Source organism: Amblyomma maculatum, chromosome 10 (genome assembly GCF_055883805.1).
Source record: "Amblyomma maculatum isolate TAMU_Amacu chromosome 10, ASM5588380v1, whole genome shotgun sequence".
NCBI classification, from domain to species: domain Eukaryota; kingdom Metazoa; phylum Arthropoda; class Arachnida; order Ixodida; family Ixodidae; genus Amblyomma; species Amblyomma maculatum.
In genome coordinates, this window is record NC_139353.1 from 35,809,195 (window position 1) to 35,827,254 (window position 18,060).

The 18,060-nt window shown below is 42.9% G+C and overlaps 1 protein-coding gene across 1 annotated transcript; it reads left to right on the forward strand.

Moving 5' to 3' along the window:
* Window positions 1–6,729: 6,729 nt before the first annotated feature.
* Window positions 6,730–11,606, forward strand: LOC146176150 (mialostatin-like). Its single transcript, XM_084581266.1, has 4 exons — window positions 6,730–6,954; window positions 9,441–9,542; window positions 10,704–10,780; window positions 11,567–11,606. Exons 1-4 carry the CDS (start codon window positions 6,730–6,732, stop codon window positions 11,604–11,606), a joined length of 444 nt encoding a protein of 147 aa, XP_084437392.1.
* The last annotated feature ends 6,454 nt before the right edge of the window (window positions 11,607–18,060 follow it).

An 18,060-nucleotide genomic window follows, 5' to 3' on the forward strand; every position in this document is an offset into this window, starting at 1 on the left:
ATACTTCGTGTCCATTTTATTCTTCTCAATTTCTCTTGTGTGATGTACTCTGCACCCTGAATATATAAATAAATAACTAAACCAAAACACCTGACGAGGTGTGCTTAGATTTCGCAATAAAGGACATCGTAATCGTCACCAGATTTTCTTCTTTTTGCCTATATTTTTCACCTTCCGTGCCCTCCTGTACTATGTGCGCAGTGCTCTTCATATGGCCGTCTATGTGGCGTACCTGATTTAATATTTCGCCATAGTCGCATCGGACAGAGGATATCATCAGTTGACTTATCTCTTTATTTTTCCCCCTTTCCATTCTGCAGAAAAAGTCCTCACCGCGATGTGAAGCAGCTCTTGAACATCTCTCCTTGAATATTATCCCCTATGGGCAACTTTGTCTGCTCCAATAAAATAACCCCACAAATGAGACGGAATAAAAATTCGTAATAAGGGCTTCAAACAGAGATTTTGTTTTATTTTCATTTTGCAGCGGTTTCCAACGACAAAGACGAATTGTAATAAAGGTAATGTGGTAGTAGTAATAGTAATAATAGCATAGCCATAGTATTAGCAGAAATAAAATAATAGTAGTAGCCGTAGTAGAATACAGTGATAGAAAGCTCAATGACGTCACCCCTCTGGGATCTTGTAATTACCTTCTGCGACAAAAGAGCGTTGCTTTGTCCACCTGCCAGCCATTGAGAACGTGTCATGTTTGGTTAACCTGCATTATATACAAAGCCGTTCCGTTTGAAGGTGTAGAAGAGCAAGAGGCACAACATTCATCGTACCTTCACTGCTCCGAAGCTGGGTGAAGCTTTGCACACAAAAACTTAATCAGAATTATTGTTTGCTTCATTGGTTTTTATGTTTTTCATTCTCAAGTCATAAATGGTAGAAATACATTCGAGGTAACAAGAGCCTAGCCGTGGGCTACCAGGAAGCTGCAACTTGACGAGCAGTACTGTGTTGCGTGTTGTATTGGGTTTAATGACACAAAAGCATGTATAAAGTCAGCATACACCAAACACTATGTTAAACTTGGCAGTACTGCAGTTCTCCTTTCTCGCGCGGACATTATTTTGTCCGTAGACGGCGTTGCACCACGAATAGCACCACTATATCACGCATTATTAACCGATCAATATATATATATATATATATATGAATATTTTCTGTGAACGAGGATAATGGCAGACGAATAACACAATCCTATATTTTACACGGTCTTTATTGTGACGTACATTTGGCAGAATGGTAACGTACCACAATAGCCAACAAAGGCAGCGTAAAGAAAATCAAAACAAACGACCACAAAATTAACATAACAATTCTTGTTAGGTGTCTTGTAGTAGTTCCACCGAAGCCTCAGTTATCAACTAACTTAGGTAAGGAGTTGATTTTTACGCAATTATGTAAACAGCACATTGGACAGAAAAGGCATCGTCATCGCTGCAATCAAGAATTGAGAAAAACGTCTCGGGAGACATACGGACGTGATTTCGTATCTAAACTATTACACAAACGTTATTTGTGCTTACATATAGCGTCCATCTGGTAGTTTATTTATTTATTTATTTACCCTCAGGGCCCGGGGGCATTACAGAGGGGGGAGTGGGATACATAAAAGTATATGAAAGTGCAGCAAAGTTGCAGAAAAAAATGCAGTACAAGTACACAAAAAAACATGCGCAAAAAAAAAAAAGGAAAACAAAACTTCACAATGCAGTGGGGATAAGTAAAAACTATGTCAGGAAGTAAAGGGCAAACAACATGGTAACAAGCTAAGATACATTCAAAGAAAAACAATGGCTTTGCGAAATGCGTCGTTATCTGTTATACGTTCATTATCATGGGGAAGGTGATTCCAACTGACACAAGTTCTAGTTATGAATGTGTCATGGAAACATTTTGTGTGACTAGATGAAACCCCAACTTTATGGCGGTGATCAATGCGCAGTAATATGTAAGATGGTCTTGTTAGTAATCTTTCTTTCAGGTAGCTGTTGTGGTAAATCTTATGAAAAAGGGATAATGATGCTACTGATCTGCGGCGAGATAGAAGTGGAAGGGACAAACTTGATTTCATGGCAGTTACACTGCTTGTTCTGTGATAGTTTGACAGTATGAAGTGACAGGCGCGGTTCTGCACACCTTCCAAATCGGAAACGAGTGAATCAGTGCCAGGGCTCCAGACAGATGCAGTTTGGAGACTAGTTGGCGATAGGGATTAAAACGGTTTAATTATGTACCTCCAATTATATGCCGTTAATTTGGCAAGTGCAGGTATCTCCCGAGAAGGAAACCGGACCGGCACATCTCCTGTCAGCGCTGATCATGACTCAATATTTTGTCATTCTGCCATGCGGTACGTGTTTATAGTGAAGAGTAATGTATAATGAGCTTAACGTTTCTTCACAATGCAGAACTAGCGTCTTAGTCTTGCAAAACCGCTCGATTGCTAATAAAAGAAGAGTTTTGATAAGTGAGCATATTGCGTTAAATCAAAAGACCGCAGCGACGTTTCTTGAGGAATCTGTAACTGCGCTTGGTCAAGCAAGGTCGTCTGAATTTACGGATTGGCGATCGACCTGAACGGAGGAGGTGGCGACCAAGGCAGAAATCGGGGCTAGTTGGTGTCAGTAAATCCTTAGTTGATGTTTAGCGCTCGTCCTGTCTTCTCCTATGTCTGTGTCTGTGTTATATGCGCTAGTCCTTTTATTAATGAGGTGGCGACGCCGATGCTCGCAAGGCTGCGCGTTCTCCTTACGAGGAAAAGGACACTCTCAATGCGACGCCACATGCGCGCTTCTTTCACGCCACGCTGGCTCAACGGAAATGTGTGCCGATTTCGTGACAACCTGCAATCTGAAAGAACGCCGCAAAGTCCCTATTCGATGATGGTCACCAACTTCCCTGAAGTTTCTAATAGCATCTTGAATGTGCTCCTGTCTTCTATCTTATCGAGGCAGCTTCGATATTTTCTTGACGGGTCTTATTTTTCCTTTCAGTTCCTAGTGCGGTACTCAGGGTTATCTTAGTTTCCTCGCGTACATCAGCTATCGGCGGTCACGTTCATTTTTGTTTTCCTTTCTTTTTCTTTTAGCCGGGAGGTTCTTCACTATTTCGCCATATGACGTTGGACTGCAGAATGCAGGGCTGCCTCGTCGTGACTCCTTAGAGCGCGAAGTCACGGTGGCGGATCGTGCATAAGCTATAACTATCTAATAAAATTTCTCTGTGAGAGGGGCAGAGTTTTCAGTTGCCTCGCAAATGAAGCGTTTCTTCGGAACTTGCGCCATTAACTACTCCCACGAAGGCAGAAACATGGGCCAAATGTACAATGGAAACTACGTGGAGAATTTTTGTGATACAACTGTGCAGGCGTGTGTTCTAATAAGCAAGTTCTTGAGCACTGATTGCGGTAACTGCTACTCGGGCTTCGCGAGATGTTTGCTTTCCCCACCCACTATACCTTTATTGACCCCTATCTCGATCGCGATCTATAATAGTCTTGCCCATATTTATTTTCTTCCACGGTCATTTGAAATTTCTTTTTCAGTACTGCATAAGTAGCCTAGGATGATTACTAATGCATATCGTTCCACGTGGCATCAGACTCATTTAGTTTGTTTCAGTTAAACTTTCGTTGTTGGCCATCAACGTTTTTATTGAAAGAAAAAATTGAGACCTCAGACTTTCGGAGGCCCTTTGCTTGCTCTGAAGGGTACTAATCCGTGAAGATCCAGTCGAAAAAAACTACAGAACTGTGTCAAAAATACGACAAAATATCCTGTAGTTCTGTCGTAACCATCAGACTTTTCTGTAGTTCTGTAGTACATTTCTGTAGTTCTGTAGTGTTTCTGTAGTATATTTTTGTTGTCTGTAGTTTTGTAGCACTTTTCTGTTGTAACTACAGAAATGTCTGATGTTACGACAGAATGTTCTGTTGTCACAACAGGTTTCCCGTCAAAAACCGCACAGAAATTCTGTCGTAACATCAGAAAATTTTCTGTAGTTTTTTCCGACTCGCGAGGCCTGTACATTTACATTCTTCCAGCAATCAGCCTTCGTTAGCTAGGCAAAAGTGGTCACAAACACGGCCTTCACTAACAAAGGTACATGTCCTTCGACAACGACACACCGAACTGTTTAGCGCCAACATCATAGATGGAATTGTTTGCTAAAATGTTCGCTGCACAGATGTTAATAACAAATTCTATTCTTATCGCATTCGCAGATAGAGTAACAAAGCTTGTGTTGAGATTTATTTTTTCGGACAGCGATGGGAGCTTGCACTGTTACCTGTAGCGTACTCCCGGCATTGACATGCAGATATACAAAGCAGTCATGGACTCAACAACAGCTCCAGCAACGACACAAAACCAAAGTGTGTAATGCTGACACTTGCTGACAAGCAAAACTACAAAACTAAATTTACTTTTTAGACACCATAAATTCAGTCGACCCTCTGACCCAGCAGCAGTAACAGAGTTCACAGAGGTCACGTTACCCCATTTGCTCCTCTAGGTCAACGCTATCGCCATTCACTCCCCTGGTGGAGCTCACGCCGGATATCTACTGAATTTTCATTTTAACATTGCTTTGTGGATCTGTGCCTTTAGTTTAGCTTCTATGTACTCCACGGAACCAATGAGTTGCAGCTTGATGCCCTCCATAGGTTTCTTTATTATTTTTACACTGGTTTTACAATGGCATTTTCAAATGGTTTTTCACTAATTTCATTTCCGATTGCACCTCACTATCCAGTTAACCATGAACCCAGTTTTCCTGATGACACTCTTCCATTTCTTCCTTGCTGCTTGCTGCTTGCTGCTACATTTGCTTTCTCAGTTGAAAAAAAAAAATACTTCAATACTTCAGAAAAGTTACTTACGACAGAATTTATGCACGGCTTTTAAGAACAAACCTGTTATGACAACAGACATTTCTGTAGTGACATCAGATTTTTGTTTAGTTACAGCAGAAAGTACGATAGAAGTCACAGAACTAAAATAAAATTACTACAATAATTACATAAATACCTGACATTTGCGATAGAACTGCAGCATATTTCATAGTATTTTTATATGTTTGTGTAGTTTTTTTACTGAGATTTGTTTACGCTTAAGCCATGTCCACACAGCGTGTTTTCAAGCCACGTGTCCCATGTGTATGCCAATACGTTTGTAATCATTTCCTAACGTCTTAGTGCTTCCCTTATCAATTTCCAGTTTCGCTAGCCCCGCCGTGGCGGTGCAGTGCATAGCACGCTCGAATGCTGTGGCCAAGAATGTGGGATCGAATCTTGGCACGCTAGACGCACTTCGGCGGAGCCGAAAAGCGAGGCGCTCGTGTGCTGTGCGATGTCAGTGCACAATAAAAAAAACAGGTGGTCGACATTTCCGGAGCCCTCTATTACGGCTTCTCTTAACCTGAGTCGCTTTGGGACGTTAAACCCCAAAAAACCAGATCAAACCACACCAGCTTCACAAGCTTTTTACATGTTTCTTCTCACATCACTTAGCAACCTTTTGTTCACTGCATGGTTCGAAATTCTAACGTAATTCCTTCTCACTATTCTTCTATTTTTTCGTCTACAGCGTGCTGCCCAGCTTTCGACATCGAATTACACTCGTGTGCAAGAAACGGAAGCCTTACTTTCACACAACATGCAGAATGAACACGGGAAACTCTACTATTCCTCTAACATGTTTGATCCCTTAAAAAAAAGCTGTTTAAGGTTTTATAAAGAGCTTCATTGAAATCGTAAATTCTGCTTCTCGATCGCTGTGCTCTTTCGCCATGAACCGCATCGCACTCAGTATTCTGACACGTCTGAAAAAAAAAAAAAAAGAAAAAGAAAAAAAAAGAAGTATCACAATTCATAAAGCATTTAAAACAAGCGTTCGCGAGGACAGTTGTCTCGGGCTATGTAAAACAGCAGGCTAATAGTAAGACGTTCTCGGAACAGAAGTTCATCAAAGCTGCGGGGTTTTGTGTGCACTTCAGCGCTTTCGTCGGGCCTGCTAGGCATGATGACATGTTTTCTTAAAGGTACCCGCGCTAGGTGCGTTCAGGTGCATTCAGTTTTAAATTTTATTCTCCTTGCGAATTGCTTACGCTGAGGCATATATCAATTAGAAAAAAAAAAGAGTACTTTCAAACCCACTCTTGACTGACAAGGTCGCTTGATAGACGCGTCTGTAGTCAGTCAGAGGTCGGAAATATATATCTGAACCTTTGAGTGGGCGGTAATGAGGTTCAAAGGACAAAGAAATAGACATGACCTATAGAGAAGGTTGCTTTGCTTCACGTCGCCTTAACGGATGTCTTTCAATCCAAGTACATGTGTTTAAAGGACGTGATACAGCATCTTATTTCACACAGACTTTCTGTGCAGCAGACTCTGAGGGTGAACCAGGATGTCTTTGTGCGAAGAGTTGTATGCTCATTTATACGAGTACTTCTAAAAGGCACGTAGCTGTGATGTGTAGCGCTAGGCGCTCATTGGCTGTTTGTACAGCTTATAGGAAAAGCAACACCTGCAGAGATAGCATTTAACCCTACATCTGCCAAATAAGACGTACAGAGTTTAAAGGCAGCCTTCTGGCATGACAGCAAATCTCCTTCAGGAGAATGGTTATAAGTAGAGTGAAGACTGATCGGCATTCCGACGCGTAACGAGCAACTACACGGACGAAGGTTTAGCACTAGGAATCTGGATTTACCATGAAGGTCCCCTGTCCTCTGCTGTTGGCTGTGGCAGCCCTGGTCGTTGTTGCGGGTACTGGCGTGGCAGCGAGAAAGAAGGATCCTATCCTGGGAGGAATAGTGAAGCAACCAAAGTCCGAACTGCATAAATTCCGGCGTTACGCGAACGCTCTCGCTCGAGAAATGTCCAAGGGTAGGAAATCTCTTCTCCTCGTGCAAGAGATAGTGGAGGTCAAGACCCAGGTGAGCATGAGACGGCGGCACGTGACGCAATGTTCGTGCTCAAATGAGAGCAAATATTCCAGACACGTCGCTGAGGACCCAGTCTCACTGCAGTCGACATGTCTGTCTAGTTAGTTCTGCATACTTGGGAATGTTGTGCAGTAGAAACATGGGCTATGTCAGATAAGGACGTGAACACTGGCCCTGACTAACAGCATTATTTATTGCCTGGGACCATGTTATGTCGGCACCAGGTACAAGATATCACAAGGGAAAGAACAATTGACGTGTCCTCCGCCTGGCCATATCCTTTCCTTCTATCATTCAGGTTATTATTAGGGTTTCTAAACGACAGCTTTTCTCGCTCGGAGTTGCTGACACAATCCCTGGAGAGTTTCGTAATTGCCAAAGTTTCTATTATCACGCTTGTGACGTTGTTTCGACACTTCCGCAGAGTAGTTGTTTCTCCGAACTCGTGTGTGCAGCTCTTGCATCACAACACGACCTGAAAAATGTGAGAAATAGGGCAGGAATCGATGCTGTTTTTTGTCCTAATAAACTTAACCAGTTAATTAAAAATTTACTTTCTGGCACCACTAGAAAATCTGAATGATTCACGAGACAATGTCTACGTCTGGTGAACCATGAAAAAAAAAAAAATACCTATTCGATTTGCTGGTCGTGCCGTAACATCTACATGGCCAAAGCGAGAAATGTTTAAACATAAGTTTGCAATAACACAAATTGAACATCAAGGATGTAAATTCAGGAAAACTCTGCCAACATTGTAGCCTATGCGAGGGCTGCACACCCGAGTTCGGAGTAACAACTGTTCTGTGCAAGTGCCGAGGCATCACCTCAATCGTGATAATGGAAGCTCGATTTCAAAATTCACTGGTGATTTCGTCAGTAACTCTTCTTTGCGTCTGAACAACAAAGATTAGTGGTTTTAACACTATAATGATGGTCAAATATTTAGGGGAATCCCCCAAGGTGGTGTAGATTTGTAATAAGGGTAATTTGAGTAATTACTGCCTTATTACAAAACTATAATGATAAGCTGAATGATTTGACGCATGCTCAAAGAGAGCTTAGATAGCCGTGCCACGAGCACGTCAATTGTTCGTGTTGTCTTGGACCTAGTAATTACATGGTTTCAGGCAATAAATAATGTTATTAGTGCCTGTGTTAGCTATCTTGTCTCGTCCTGCATGTTATTGCATGCGCTGCCCCCCCCCCCCCCCCCCCAGCAAAAAAAAGAAAGAGACTTACTTTACACTCAGGTTAAATATTTCAAGAGTATTATGCGTTTACAGGAACTATATTTAGAGCAAAGTAGAAAGAAAAAAATTAAAACTTCCTACCTCAAAGGAGCAACCCGAATAGGCAGCTCCTCCCAACATTCTGATATCCCATCGTTTTGTTAAGTCACACAACTCATCGAAGAATCAGTGCTCTCCCGTGCCAACATCCGGCAACCACTTTCCAGTGTCATTCCCGTGATTCTTCCCTTACAGCGCCGAACGATGTGCGATGTCAGTGCATGTTAAAGAACCCCAGGTGGTCGAAATTTTCAGAGGCCTCCACTATGGCGTCTCTCATAGCTTGAGTCGCTTTGAGATGTAAAGCCCAACAAACCAAACCAAACCAAACCAAACATTTTCTGCACAGCGGGGCCTTTAACGCCACCTCGTTAATGTCCGCTCCAAAATGTCTGAACTTTTCGCTTCCATATCCGGGGCTAAGAAAATAATAGCAGTAGTTGTATAGCATGCCCCCATCATCTCCTTCCTCTTCCCACTTCGCCCTTCCTCGACTGAGCCGAAGCCGACGCAAAGGTTCGCTGATGACTCAGCTCCATGGGTTCTCTCTTTTGCCGTGGTATTTCCTTTGTGCCGGATAGCACTTGCGACCGGCCCGGAAGAGAGAGAAAATATACAGGCCAAAATCACTTTCCCAGAACCCCTGGAAAGGAAGTATAGGTCATATACACATCGGTTCACGATAAGACCACCGTCACTTATAAGTCTCCCTGGCGCCTATAACGGCGTAGGTGAAGACCTGCGAAGGAAGTGAAAAAATTAGGCCCATGCAGGACCTAAGAGCAAGCCTACTGAAAAACCAAAAGCTCTACGTGGCAATAACGGCGTGAAATCTCATATAATCGCATAGACTCTCATATGGTGCATGTCATTATGATAAAATATCTTACATAATTTATGATAATGTACAAGAAACTGCGAGATCTTATGCAATTATATGCGACTTCTATGTGAATTCTTACCTGAAATGAGTGAGATTGTGTCAGAAAATGTGAGGTTATTGCCTCATACAATATTTTCAGTAGGGGCGCGCGCCGGCTGCATACTTGCCCTGTAGTTCGTGGCGGGAGCGTGCTTGGTCCTATCTCCAGCAGCATTGCAGTACACAGTGTACTCTTTACTTTTTGTTCTTGTACGACTAACTCAGGAGGGCACTAACACTGTTTTTGTCTGGTGTTATTTCAGTTGGTTTCGGGTCTCAAGATCTGGATAAAGATCAAGGTTTCAGAATCTTCATGCAAACCGAGAGTCAAGAAGCCGTCTAAGTGTAAACCCTCTGTTGGTGGGGTGAGTGACAGTCCAATATCCAAACTCAAATTCAAATCGCCTAAGCAAAGTTTACACTGGGTGTGGTAGAGGAGGAGCGGAAAGGGACGTGCCTGATGCCGCCGACCTCCAGAAATCTCCAATCCATCTCGACATTCGCACGGGCAGTGAACAGCTAACAGCAGCATCGCTCGATCCTACCAGAAGAACCGACAGCTGTAAAGATCGCAGCGGTGAGAACGCCGCCACCGGCGTCGCGCTCAGCCCGATCAGAAAAATTGTCAGGTGCGAGGCTGAAATCCCAATCTACGCATTTTGTGGCTACCATCATTTGATTTTAGTAACTTCCAGCACTTTTTTGTGCCCTCGTGTGTCCTACTTAGTTTTTCTAGTTAATTCCCTCGCAGAAAAAAATTAAGACTTGGAACAAGGAGCGGGGGAGGGAAAATATTGAACGCATTCGGAAATTTACCGGCAAACCTATGCTTTTTGTCAAACCGTTGTTGTCTTGGATATAACTGTCTTGAATATAACTTGAATATAGCTTCGTGTCTCAACCATTTTACCCTCCCCCCCCCCCCCCCCCCCCACTTGAGCATCCTTAGCCCGAACAGCCTCCTCTTCATTCCCCAAAATTACACCATCTTCTCTCTTCCCTCCCAGTCGGAAAAAACTACAGACATTTTTTTTATGTTAATTACGACAAAATGTCTGTGCGAGTTTTGACGGGAAACCTGTTGTCACAACAGAACATTCTGTAGTAACATAAGAAATTTATGTAATTACAACAGAAAAGTACAGACAACAGAAATATACCTCAGGAAAACTACAGAACTACAGAAATGTACTACAGAACTACAGAAATGTACTACAGAACTACAGAAATGTACTACAGAACTACAGGATATTTTGTCGTATTTTTTACACAGTTCTCTAGTAGTTTTTTTTTTTTTTTCGACTGGGCTGTATATACATTTTTTATCTTTTTAAGGCTGCATACCGGACAGCCTGTTGCCGTCCCTGAAAAGGACGTGAGTACGTTGCGAACAGATGGATTTTTAAACTGAACCCTTAATTGGAGACTGTGGGGCAATAACTCATTAGCTGGTGCTAAAAATAGCAGTGAGCCTACGCAGAATATACGCGACTGCAGCTCATGTGTTTCCGTGTTTCTCTTCGTAGCGGTATTACCCCTGCAGAGCTGTGATCTACGACAACTTTGGAAAATTAAAATTTCTGAAGAAGAAATGCAATTTCAGGTATGTATGACATCCTCAAGCGATCCTGTTTTTTTTTTTGTAGTCTGAACCTAACTAGGAAAGCGAAGTGGTCAGTAGTGAGAGGGAGCATGCGTCTTGTTTTTAGCGCCACGTCACATTTTGTGGCACATGGTTTGTCGAAACAGATTTAGCATCCGGCAGCGCATTTATTGTGTGCCTAATCCAAAAGACGCACATGTGCTTCCGGACGTCAGTGCACGTTAGAAAGGATCCTGAAGACAACTCCATCCAATTTACGTTGTCAATAAAAATTGATTGATTGGTCTGGGTATGCTGACGTTTTCAGGCAACAATAGACAAAAACGAGTTTCAGGAAATGGCTGGTTGCCATAGTTTTCAACAGATTGATAATTTAGCTTTGCCTCCGAGATTCGCGTATAAAAGACGTAGGCGCACGTAAGCGCAAGCTTGCAGAATCGACCGGGGATGGCGGCACCAATATATCGTTTTCTGACATTGCCTAGAATGCAAAGAGTCCGTTTATGGAGATAGCCGGTGATAGCCCAGGTGGCCTGCCCATGCAAGCGGCCGATACTGTTCCAAATCCCTCCACTACGTCGTCTTATTCTCCCTCCCTCCCTCCCTCCCTCCCTCCCTCCCTCCCTCCCTCCCTCCCTCCCTTCAGCCGCCACCTTTTTCGTTGCTTTAAAAGCAAATTTTAGTCTCACATCTTTGCTGGCCATTAATCTCCGTCCCCCTCCCCTTTCTTTCCCATTTTGCAGGAAAGTCCCTATTTGAGAACCACGTGTTGGCTCCCTATTACAGAAGCGAAAACGCCGGTGGCATCCTGCTGAACCAAGGCTAACTTAGACGTCGCCACGTGTTTATGTACTCACATTGCTGCTTAGATAAATTATTTCGTTCTACCGAAACGAAGGCCACTTTCTCCCATCCTTCCGCCAAATGCACACCACTTTTATTTGCTTACTGCATTTTCTTTACGTTGCACGAGCCTAATGTGAAACGTTTATAGAAACAGTGACCAGTAGCCCCGTGGCAGCGCTTCTGTTGCTTACTGACCTTAAGCAAATGATCATGCCTGCATCATTTCGGCTTTCGCAGTAATGACAGAATTTGATTTTAACCTTTAACCTAGCAAGGTATTGTTTGGAAGCTTGTGCTGCACTTGTGAATCACACACGGAGGGAGGTGGCTCCTCGTGGTCATACGGGGCTGGGATTGATAGGTCACTGCCGCTTGCGGCGGGGCCTTACCTGCCACCAAATTTTTATCTGTTGTAGGCCGTCATTGCACCCGATACCGTTTCGGTCATGGACGACGGCTGTTGCGACGAGCGTCTTTATTTCCCTCTTCTTTTTCTTTCTTCTCTACTTTCTCTCTTCTGTCCGCACGAGACAGCGGAGGTGGCTCAGCTACAAAGCCAGTAGCAGGCCCGCGCATTTTTTTTCCTTCTTCCTTTAGTCGCAACAACAACACACTGAATTTAAAGCTCAGTGAGGCTTAATGTGACGGCAGAATGATTTCAGCGTTGGGAACTAAAAAACACTTAGCGTATACGCCCCACACTCTTGAATTCTAAACGACCTAGGGGTTACATGCCCCACCTGCACGTCATTCGTTTGTCTGCCCACGTCCGTGTTTAACCAATTAATTATGACTAGATTTATCAGATCTAGATGATAGTGAATTGAAAGCAGATCAGTTTACGTTCTCTTTTACAGAAAACAAATGACAAGGGTTGTAAAAAAACGCATCTCTCTACCGCATATGACGAATCTGCTCACCCTTCATTCAGGATGGAGGTAGCTCTCATTAGTTATAAAATAATAAAACTACTAAAAACAGTGTAACATTGGAAGATACAAAAAGCAACAGTATGTATATACATTAATTAACTTAAGCCGCAAAAATTTATTAAGCAGGGAGTTGAAGACGCGAAAAGCAATAAAAAAAAAGGAATCTTCATTTATGAGATTAAACTTGTTAAGACTAGAAAAGAGACTAACAAAGATACTGTTTCAACGCGACAGCGACAAGAAGCTCGTTACACCGGAAGCCAGCGTATAGTCTGAAATGGCCCCAATGGAAATAATAAATCGAAAATTTGAAATTGAAGGTAACAGGTCAAGGAAGGCTCCAAATGAAGTAAAGCTTGCTGATGACGTTCTTGTAAAGAGGGATACTTAAGAAAACAAAAAAAAAAGTTTTAAAAACAAACTAGTGCAATTTCTGGCGTGGCGATCAAACCAGACATTCTCGTGCTACACATATAAGGCTCGTAGACGCAAGTGTGTTAAAAGGAGGGGCATAGTGTCATCAAGAAAAACCACATTTTCCTTAATAACGGCAGAGTGGGCATGCTCACTCAATAATCTTTTAAGGTGGCTATCTGTCTTGCTTTCATTACCTTCTTTCTTATTTGTTTCGTATCTCTGTTAAAGAGTTGACTACCATTAAAATTCGGAGTACACACACTTGGCATGCATTCCCCATACCTTTCGAAAAGACTGCATTTACCGTTTTCTAAGGGCTTGATGTCCTCATTCAAACTCTCATTTAAGCACCTCTTTGCATGACCTACATTTACATTACGACAAGAATGCAGAAGGAAATAAACGATTCCTTCACTGCAGTAAAAAAAAAAAATGTCCTTGTGTTCTTAGGGAAAATTTGCTTCTGTATACAAATAAAAAAGAATTATCACCGTATGCAGTTTTGTGAGCTTATTTGGGGCTGAAAACAATTACTTGCTTGCTTTTTTTTTTTATGTGAAATCTTGTACGTATACAGAACTGCTGCTTATTTTTTTTTTTAACATTTCTCAGGCAAGCCTTGACCTTTCTTGCAATGCGGTCGTAAAACATTGTTGTATTAGCGGCTTCAACAGCTGCCACTGACGTCACTCCATTCACACATCCGAACTTTAAAGTTATATCCGACATGTGTGCAGCATCTCGAACGTGCGGTAGTGCTTGTTACGTCGGAGAGAGACTCGAGACACTTTGCCGATAAGAAAATTGAACCTGCCTTCGGCAAGCCCTTTAAGGAGGTGACCAACTTTGACCTCTTTTTGTCATGCGAAGACAGGGAACCTTGCACAAATCTCACCGGAAAGTTAACTCGTTTTCGCTTGTTCAGCTTCCTTTACAACATTTATCAAAGCCCCTCTTTAACACTTGTACTATTTGCATGGTCCCTACGGATGAAAGTATCTTCGTGGTTGTCATACCATGTTAGGGCCGTATGGGTAAACGCAAATTCTACGACAGCCATAGCGAAACCTCGAGTGGGCGCATCTACGCCGTGAAGAGGCATAGCTACCGTCTCGTCATAAAACATCAGCCTGCCATGACATTTGAATTCACGTTACCCCTATGCCACGGGCAGGAGCTGCCAACTCGGGTCGCTCCTTTCATATAGGAGGGTCATATCAGAATCAGCTTGCCAGAACCGTTTGCATTCTCGTTACCCCCACGACACGGAGGTACGACCATACGGCTTGGTTGAAGTGTGACTTTATACGTGGGCTGGTAGCTTACGCTCTCGCGTCATACCCTTAAAGGATGAGCTTACAGTGCCCTCATTAATGTAGCACCTTACACCTTACACTGATAGGGCGTGATAGGGGAATAATGTGCCAGGCAAAAGAAGCTTCCGCCGTTGCTTTTGCAATTCAACTAGGGTTAACCAGAGCTAAACCACAACTAATTTTTTTGTACCAGCTTACTTGCTGGCAACGGGAAAGCCACACGACGACGTCGTGACTTGTCGAGCTCGCGAACGAACGTGGCGCCCGGTAATGCTGCCACGAGCTGCTTGGCGCGCTCCTCGGAGGTGTTGGCAGGCAAGCAAGTCTACGACTCCGGCGAAGTTCAGGATGGAAATTCGTCTTCACCAGCACTTCTCTCCAGAGTGTTACAAGCAGAAAGTTTTATTAACTCGAGAGACAGAGAGAGAAAGAGAGAGAATGCAGAGAGGTTAACCAGGAAAGCTTCTGGTTTGCTACCTTGCACTGGGGAAGGGGAATGAGGATTTTAAAAGAGAAAGAAGTGAATGATAGGAAAGGTAAGGCGGCGAGGAGCACTCGAGAACTATTAACTCGAGAAGTGACTGAAGCAAGCTATGTCCTCCTCCTAGTTGTTGGCGTCTGCTAACATAGCACACACCTACGAGTGAGGTTTCACCCCGGTTTGGTGAGCAATGCTAGAAGGATTATTGAAATGATAGCAAGTTTGAGGGGGAAGTAATCGTGTATGAACGAGAGTTAAAAAGTTGAAAAAGTAATTAAATGAAAAGATCACATGATTGATTATGAATAATAGAACTAGAACAGGGAAAATTTAGAATAGATTTAAGAACAATCAACTAGAGAGTATACCGGTTGCAGTTGCAAAGTCCGAGCCGGAGCCGCCTCTACGTTCAATCTTCCGTTTCATTTTTCCTTTAGCGCCATCATGGGCGTCTCAATATGCTCCATTTTACGGCACGAACTTATTATGGACATTGGAGCGTTCTTCTCAACTAGTTTATTTCCATCTTGTGGGTAGGCGTGACCGTCTTTCACAGTCAATCTGCCGGGAGAACACTTGTTTTCACTTGAAGAATGAAGATTCTCCTTAAGAAAGGGAGCATTGAGCCCCATAGTGTTTCATAAAAGTATTGAAAGTTTCATCTCGACCAAGAGGATTTTCATGCCTATATGCAAAAGAAGGTTAAAATGTCCAGGCTCTGTATAGTAATTTCTTGCATTGCCGTCACGCGCTTCACCAAGGGTAAGTGAGAAAAACGTACTTAAGAAACCACCGATTGGCAATAGGTGTCTAACAAACTGCGATAGCACGCGGATATTCATCAATTTAACCGGAAATCTAGATATTGCTGACAGGACTGTTAGGTTTTGATAAAGAGCACCACAGTGTGCGGGGCTTATTCATCGCGGACTCGGTTAGGGTGGTTGAACAGTATTGAATTGTTTTCTTTTGCTTTCTGCTTACATACAACTTGTTTAATCATTGTTTAGTTTAAGTTTTGTGTTAATGTAAACAAACGTTTAGCATATGACACCCTCTTGATTTTCAACTTTGTAATAACATTACAATATAATATCTAACGCTAGTGCAACTCACGCGACAATTGTATGACATAATGCCTGTACTACGTCGGATGAGCTTACGAACTGCAACTTGATCTGACATCGCAAGGCCAAAGCGCGAACAGGCCCGGGTACTGTGCGAAATCAGTGTACGTTGAAGAATTGCAGGTGAACCAAATCAATAGGGTAGTCATTCACCTCGGTGTTCATCGGTCACCACAGGCTATGTTCTGCTTCATGTTGTTGAAACCTGCGCGTCCACTTACCTACTCGTCATCGTCTAACGAACGCTCATCCAGACGGCTACGCAGGTTTGAATGAAATATGCTACTACAAAACACCAAGCGCATGAAACTTCAGCAGTAGGGTTTTCGAGAAGCGACATTTGGGCATTTTTCTCGTAACCTTTTTTAAAACAGAGGTGAGACGCATATTTATGTTTAAGAACTGCCCTGCGAGGCTTAAAAAAACAAAAAACAAAATTGTATATTTGTGCAACTGTCAATGACTTGACACCATTTTGTTTTTTTGTCCTTGACTGTACCCAGCCCACTAAGCTATAATGTCGAACCCCTCCTGCGACTAACTCTTAGTACCCTATATATATCTCGCGATAAGGCAAACAGGATGCTCTTGCAGGCAATTGACTGGCCGCCTTTTGATCACTCTGTTCCTGTCACCCCCCCCCCCCCCCTCTCTCTCTCTCTCTCTCTCTCTCTCTCTCTCTCTCTCTCTCTCTCTCTCTCTCTCTCTCTCTCTCTCTCTCTCTCACACACACACACATCCGAATTTTAGAGTTGCTAGATTTCCCAAAGAACACACATGAAGAGTGCGCACGCCTAACAGAGTTTTCCCCAATTGACGATTCCATCTTTTCCGGTCGTGTCCGCGTGAGGCGGGCGAAGCCCTCTACTAAGCATTGTTCTTTTAATATCCGGATCAAACCTGCTATGCCATTCTCTTTCCTGGACATATAAGTGTCCCTGAATCGTCCGAATCGCAGTTTAGGACTGTCGTCAGAGCTGTTGAAGCTTTGCTAGGGTAGAAATTACCACCTGCTTCTATTGATGTAACGAACTCTAAAACGTCAACAGGACACAGGACAGGATACACGGAGGAAATAAAAAAAAAAACATTGACTCGCGACTGAGTATGTTTATTGATGTACCTAAATAAACAGGAAATTGATGAAATTGACACAAGGATAAAACGTAGAGCAACTAAACAGAAATTATAAGTTAAATTCGCGTTCTCGTAATGGGGTCCTAAATCGGCAGTTACGGAACTCGTGCATATGGCATTGGGTCATGGTCAAATGTTAATGAGCTAAGTGGTCCCTCAACGTTAATGTTAATGTTAGCCGCTAACTCTTCGTTGTTAAAGTCTTACTTTATATTTGTGAGGCAGGAGATTCCGTAACTTACGCTCTATATGTGAGGCAGCTTGCGACAGGCATACATGCATCTCGCGGTTACGCTAAGTGAGTAACGTTTCTAAAAATCGCCCACATCTTTATCGGTACGGTCAGTTACAAAAGCATAATAATAATAATAATAATAATAATAATAATAATAATAATAATAATAATAATAATAATAATAATAATAATAATAATAATAATAATAATAATAATAATAATAATAATAATTGGTTCACGGGAAGGGAAATCGACGCAGTGTCTGTCACACTTGCTTCTGTGGACACCTGACCCGCGCCGTAAGGGAAGGGCGGAAGGTGGGAGAGAAAGTGGAAAGAGAGAAAGAAGAGCCGTAGTTGAGGGCTAAGAAGCAATTTCGACCACCTGGGGATCTTTAACGTGCGCTGACATCGCACAGCACACCGACGCCTCTTCGTTTCGCCTCCAAATCCAGATAGAATTGCATATGTAGGCAAAAGAAAAATGAATGTAGTCGTAGTCAGTGGCAAGCGAGAAATGGTTACAGCAATCTCTATAAAAACAAGGTCGATACAGAAAGCGGAAGAGGCTGCAATAGCACTGGTTCTTGCTCAGACCGAGGCAAACTACATAGTCAACGAAAGCAAAAGCGCAATCAGGAGCTACACCGAAGGAGTCATAGCGACGATCACGCGTAGATCATCCTCGATCAAAAGCGAATAGAAAGAGACGTCACCCTTGTTTGGACGCCAGCCCACGCAGGTGTGTCTGGAAAACAGGCGGCACACAAACTAGCCCGAGATCTCACAC

Excerpts from the sequence above, each read along its gene's own strand:
- LOC146176150 (XM_084581266.1), top strand. The coding sequence starts at position 6,730 with ATGAAGGTCCCCTGTCCTCTGCTGTTGGCTGTGGCAGCCCTGGTCGTT. Across the intron at positions 6,955-9,440 it reads TAGTGGAGGTCAAGACCCAG|TTGGTTTCGGGTCTCAAGAT; the intron begins GTGAGCATGAGA and ends GTGTTATTTCAG. Across the intron at positions 9,543-10,703 it reads GTAAACCCTCTGTTGGTGGG|CGGTATTACCCCTGCAGAGC; the intron begins GTGAGTGACAGT and ends TTCTCTTCGTAG.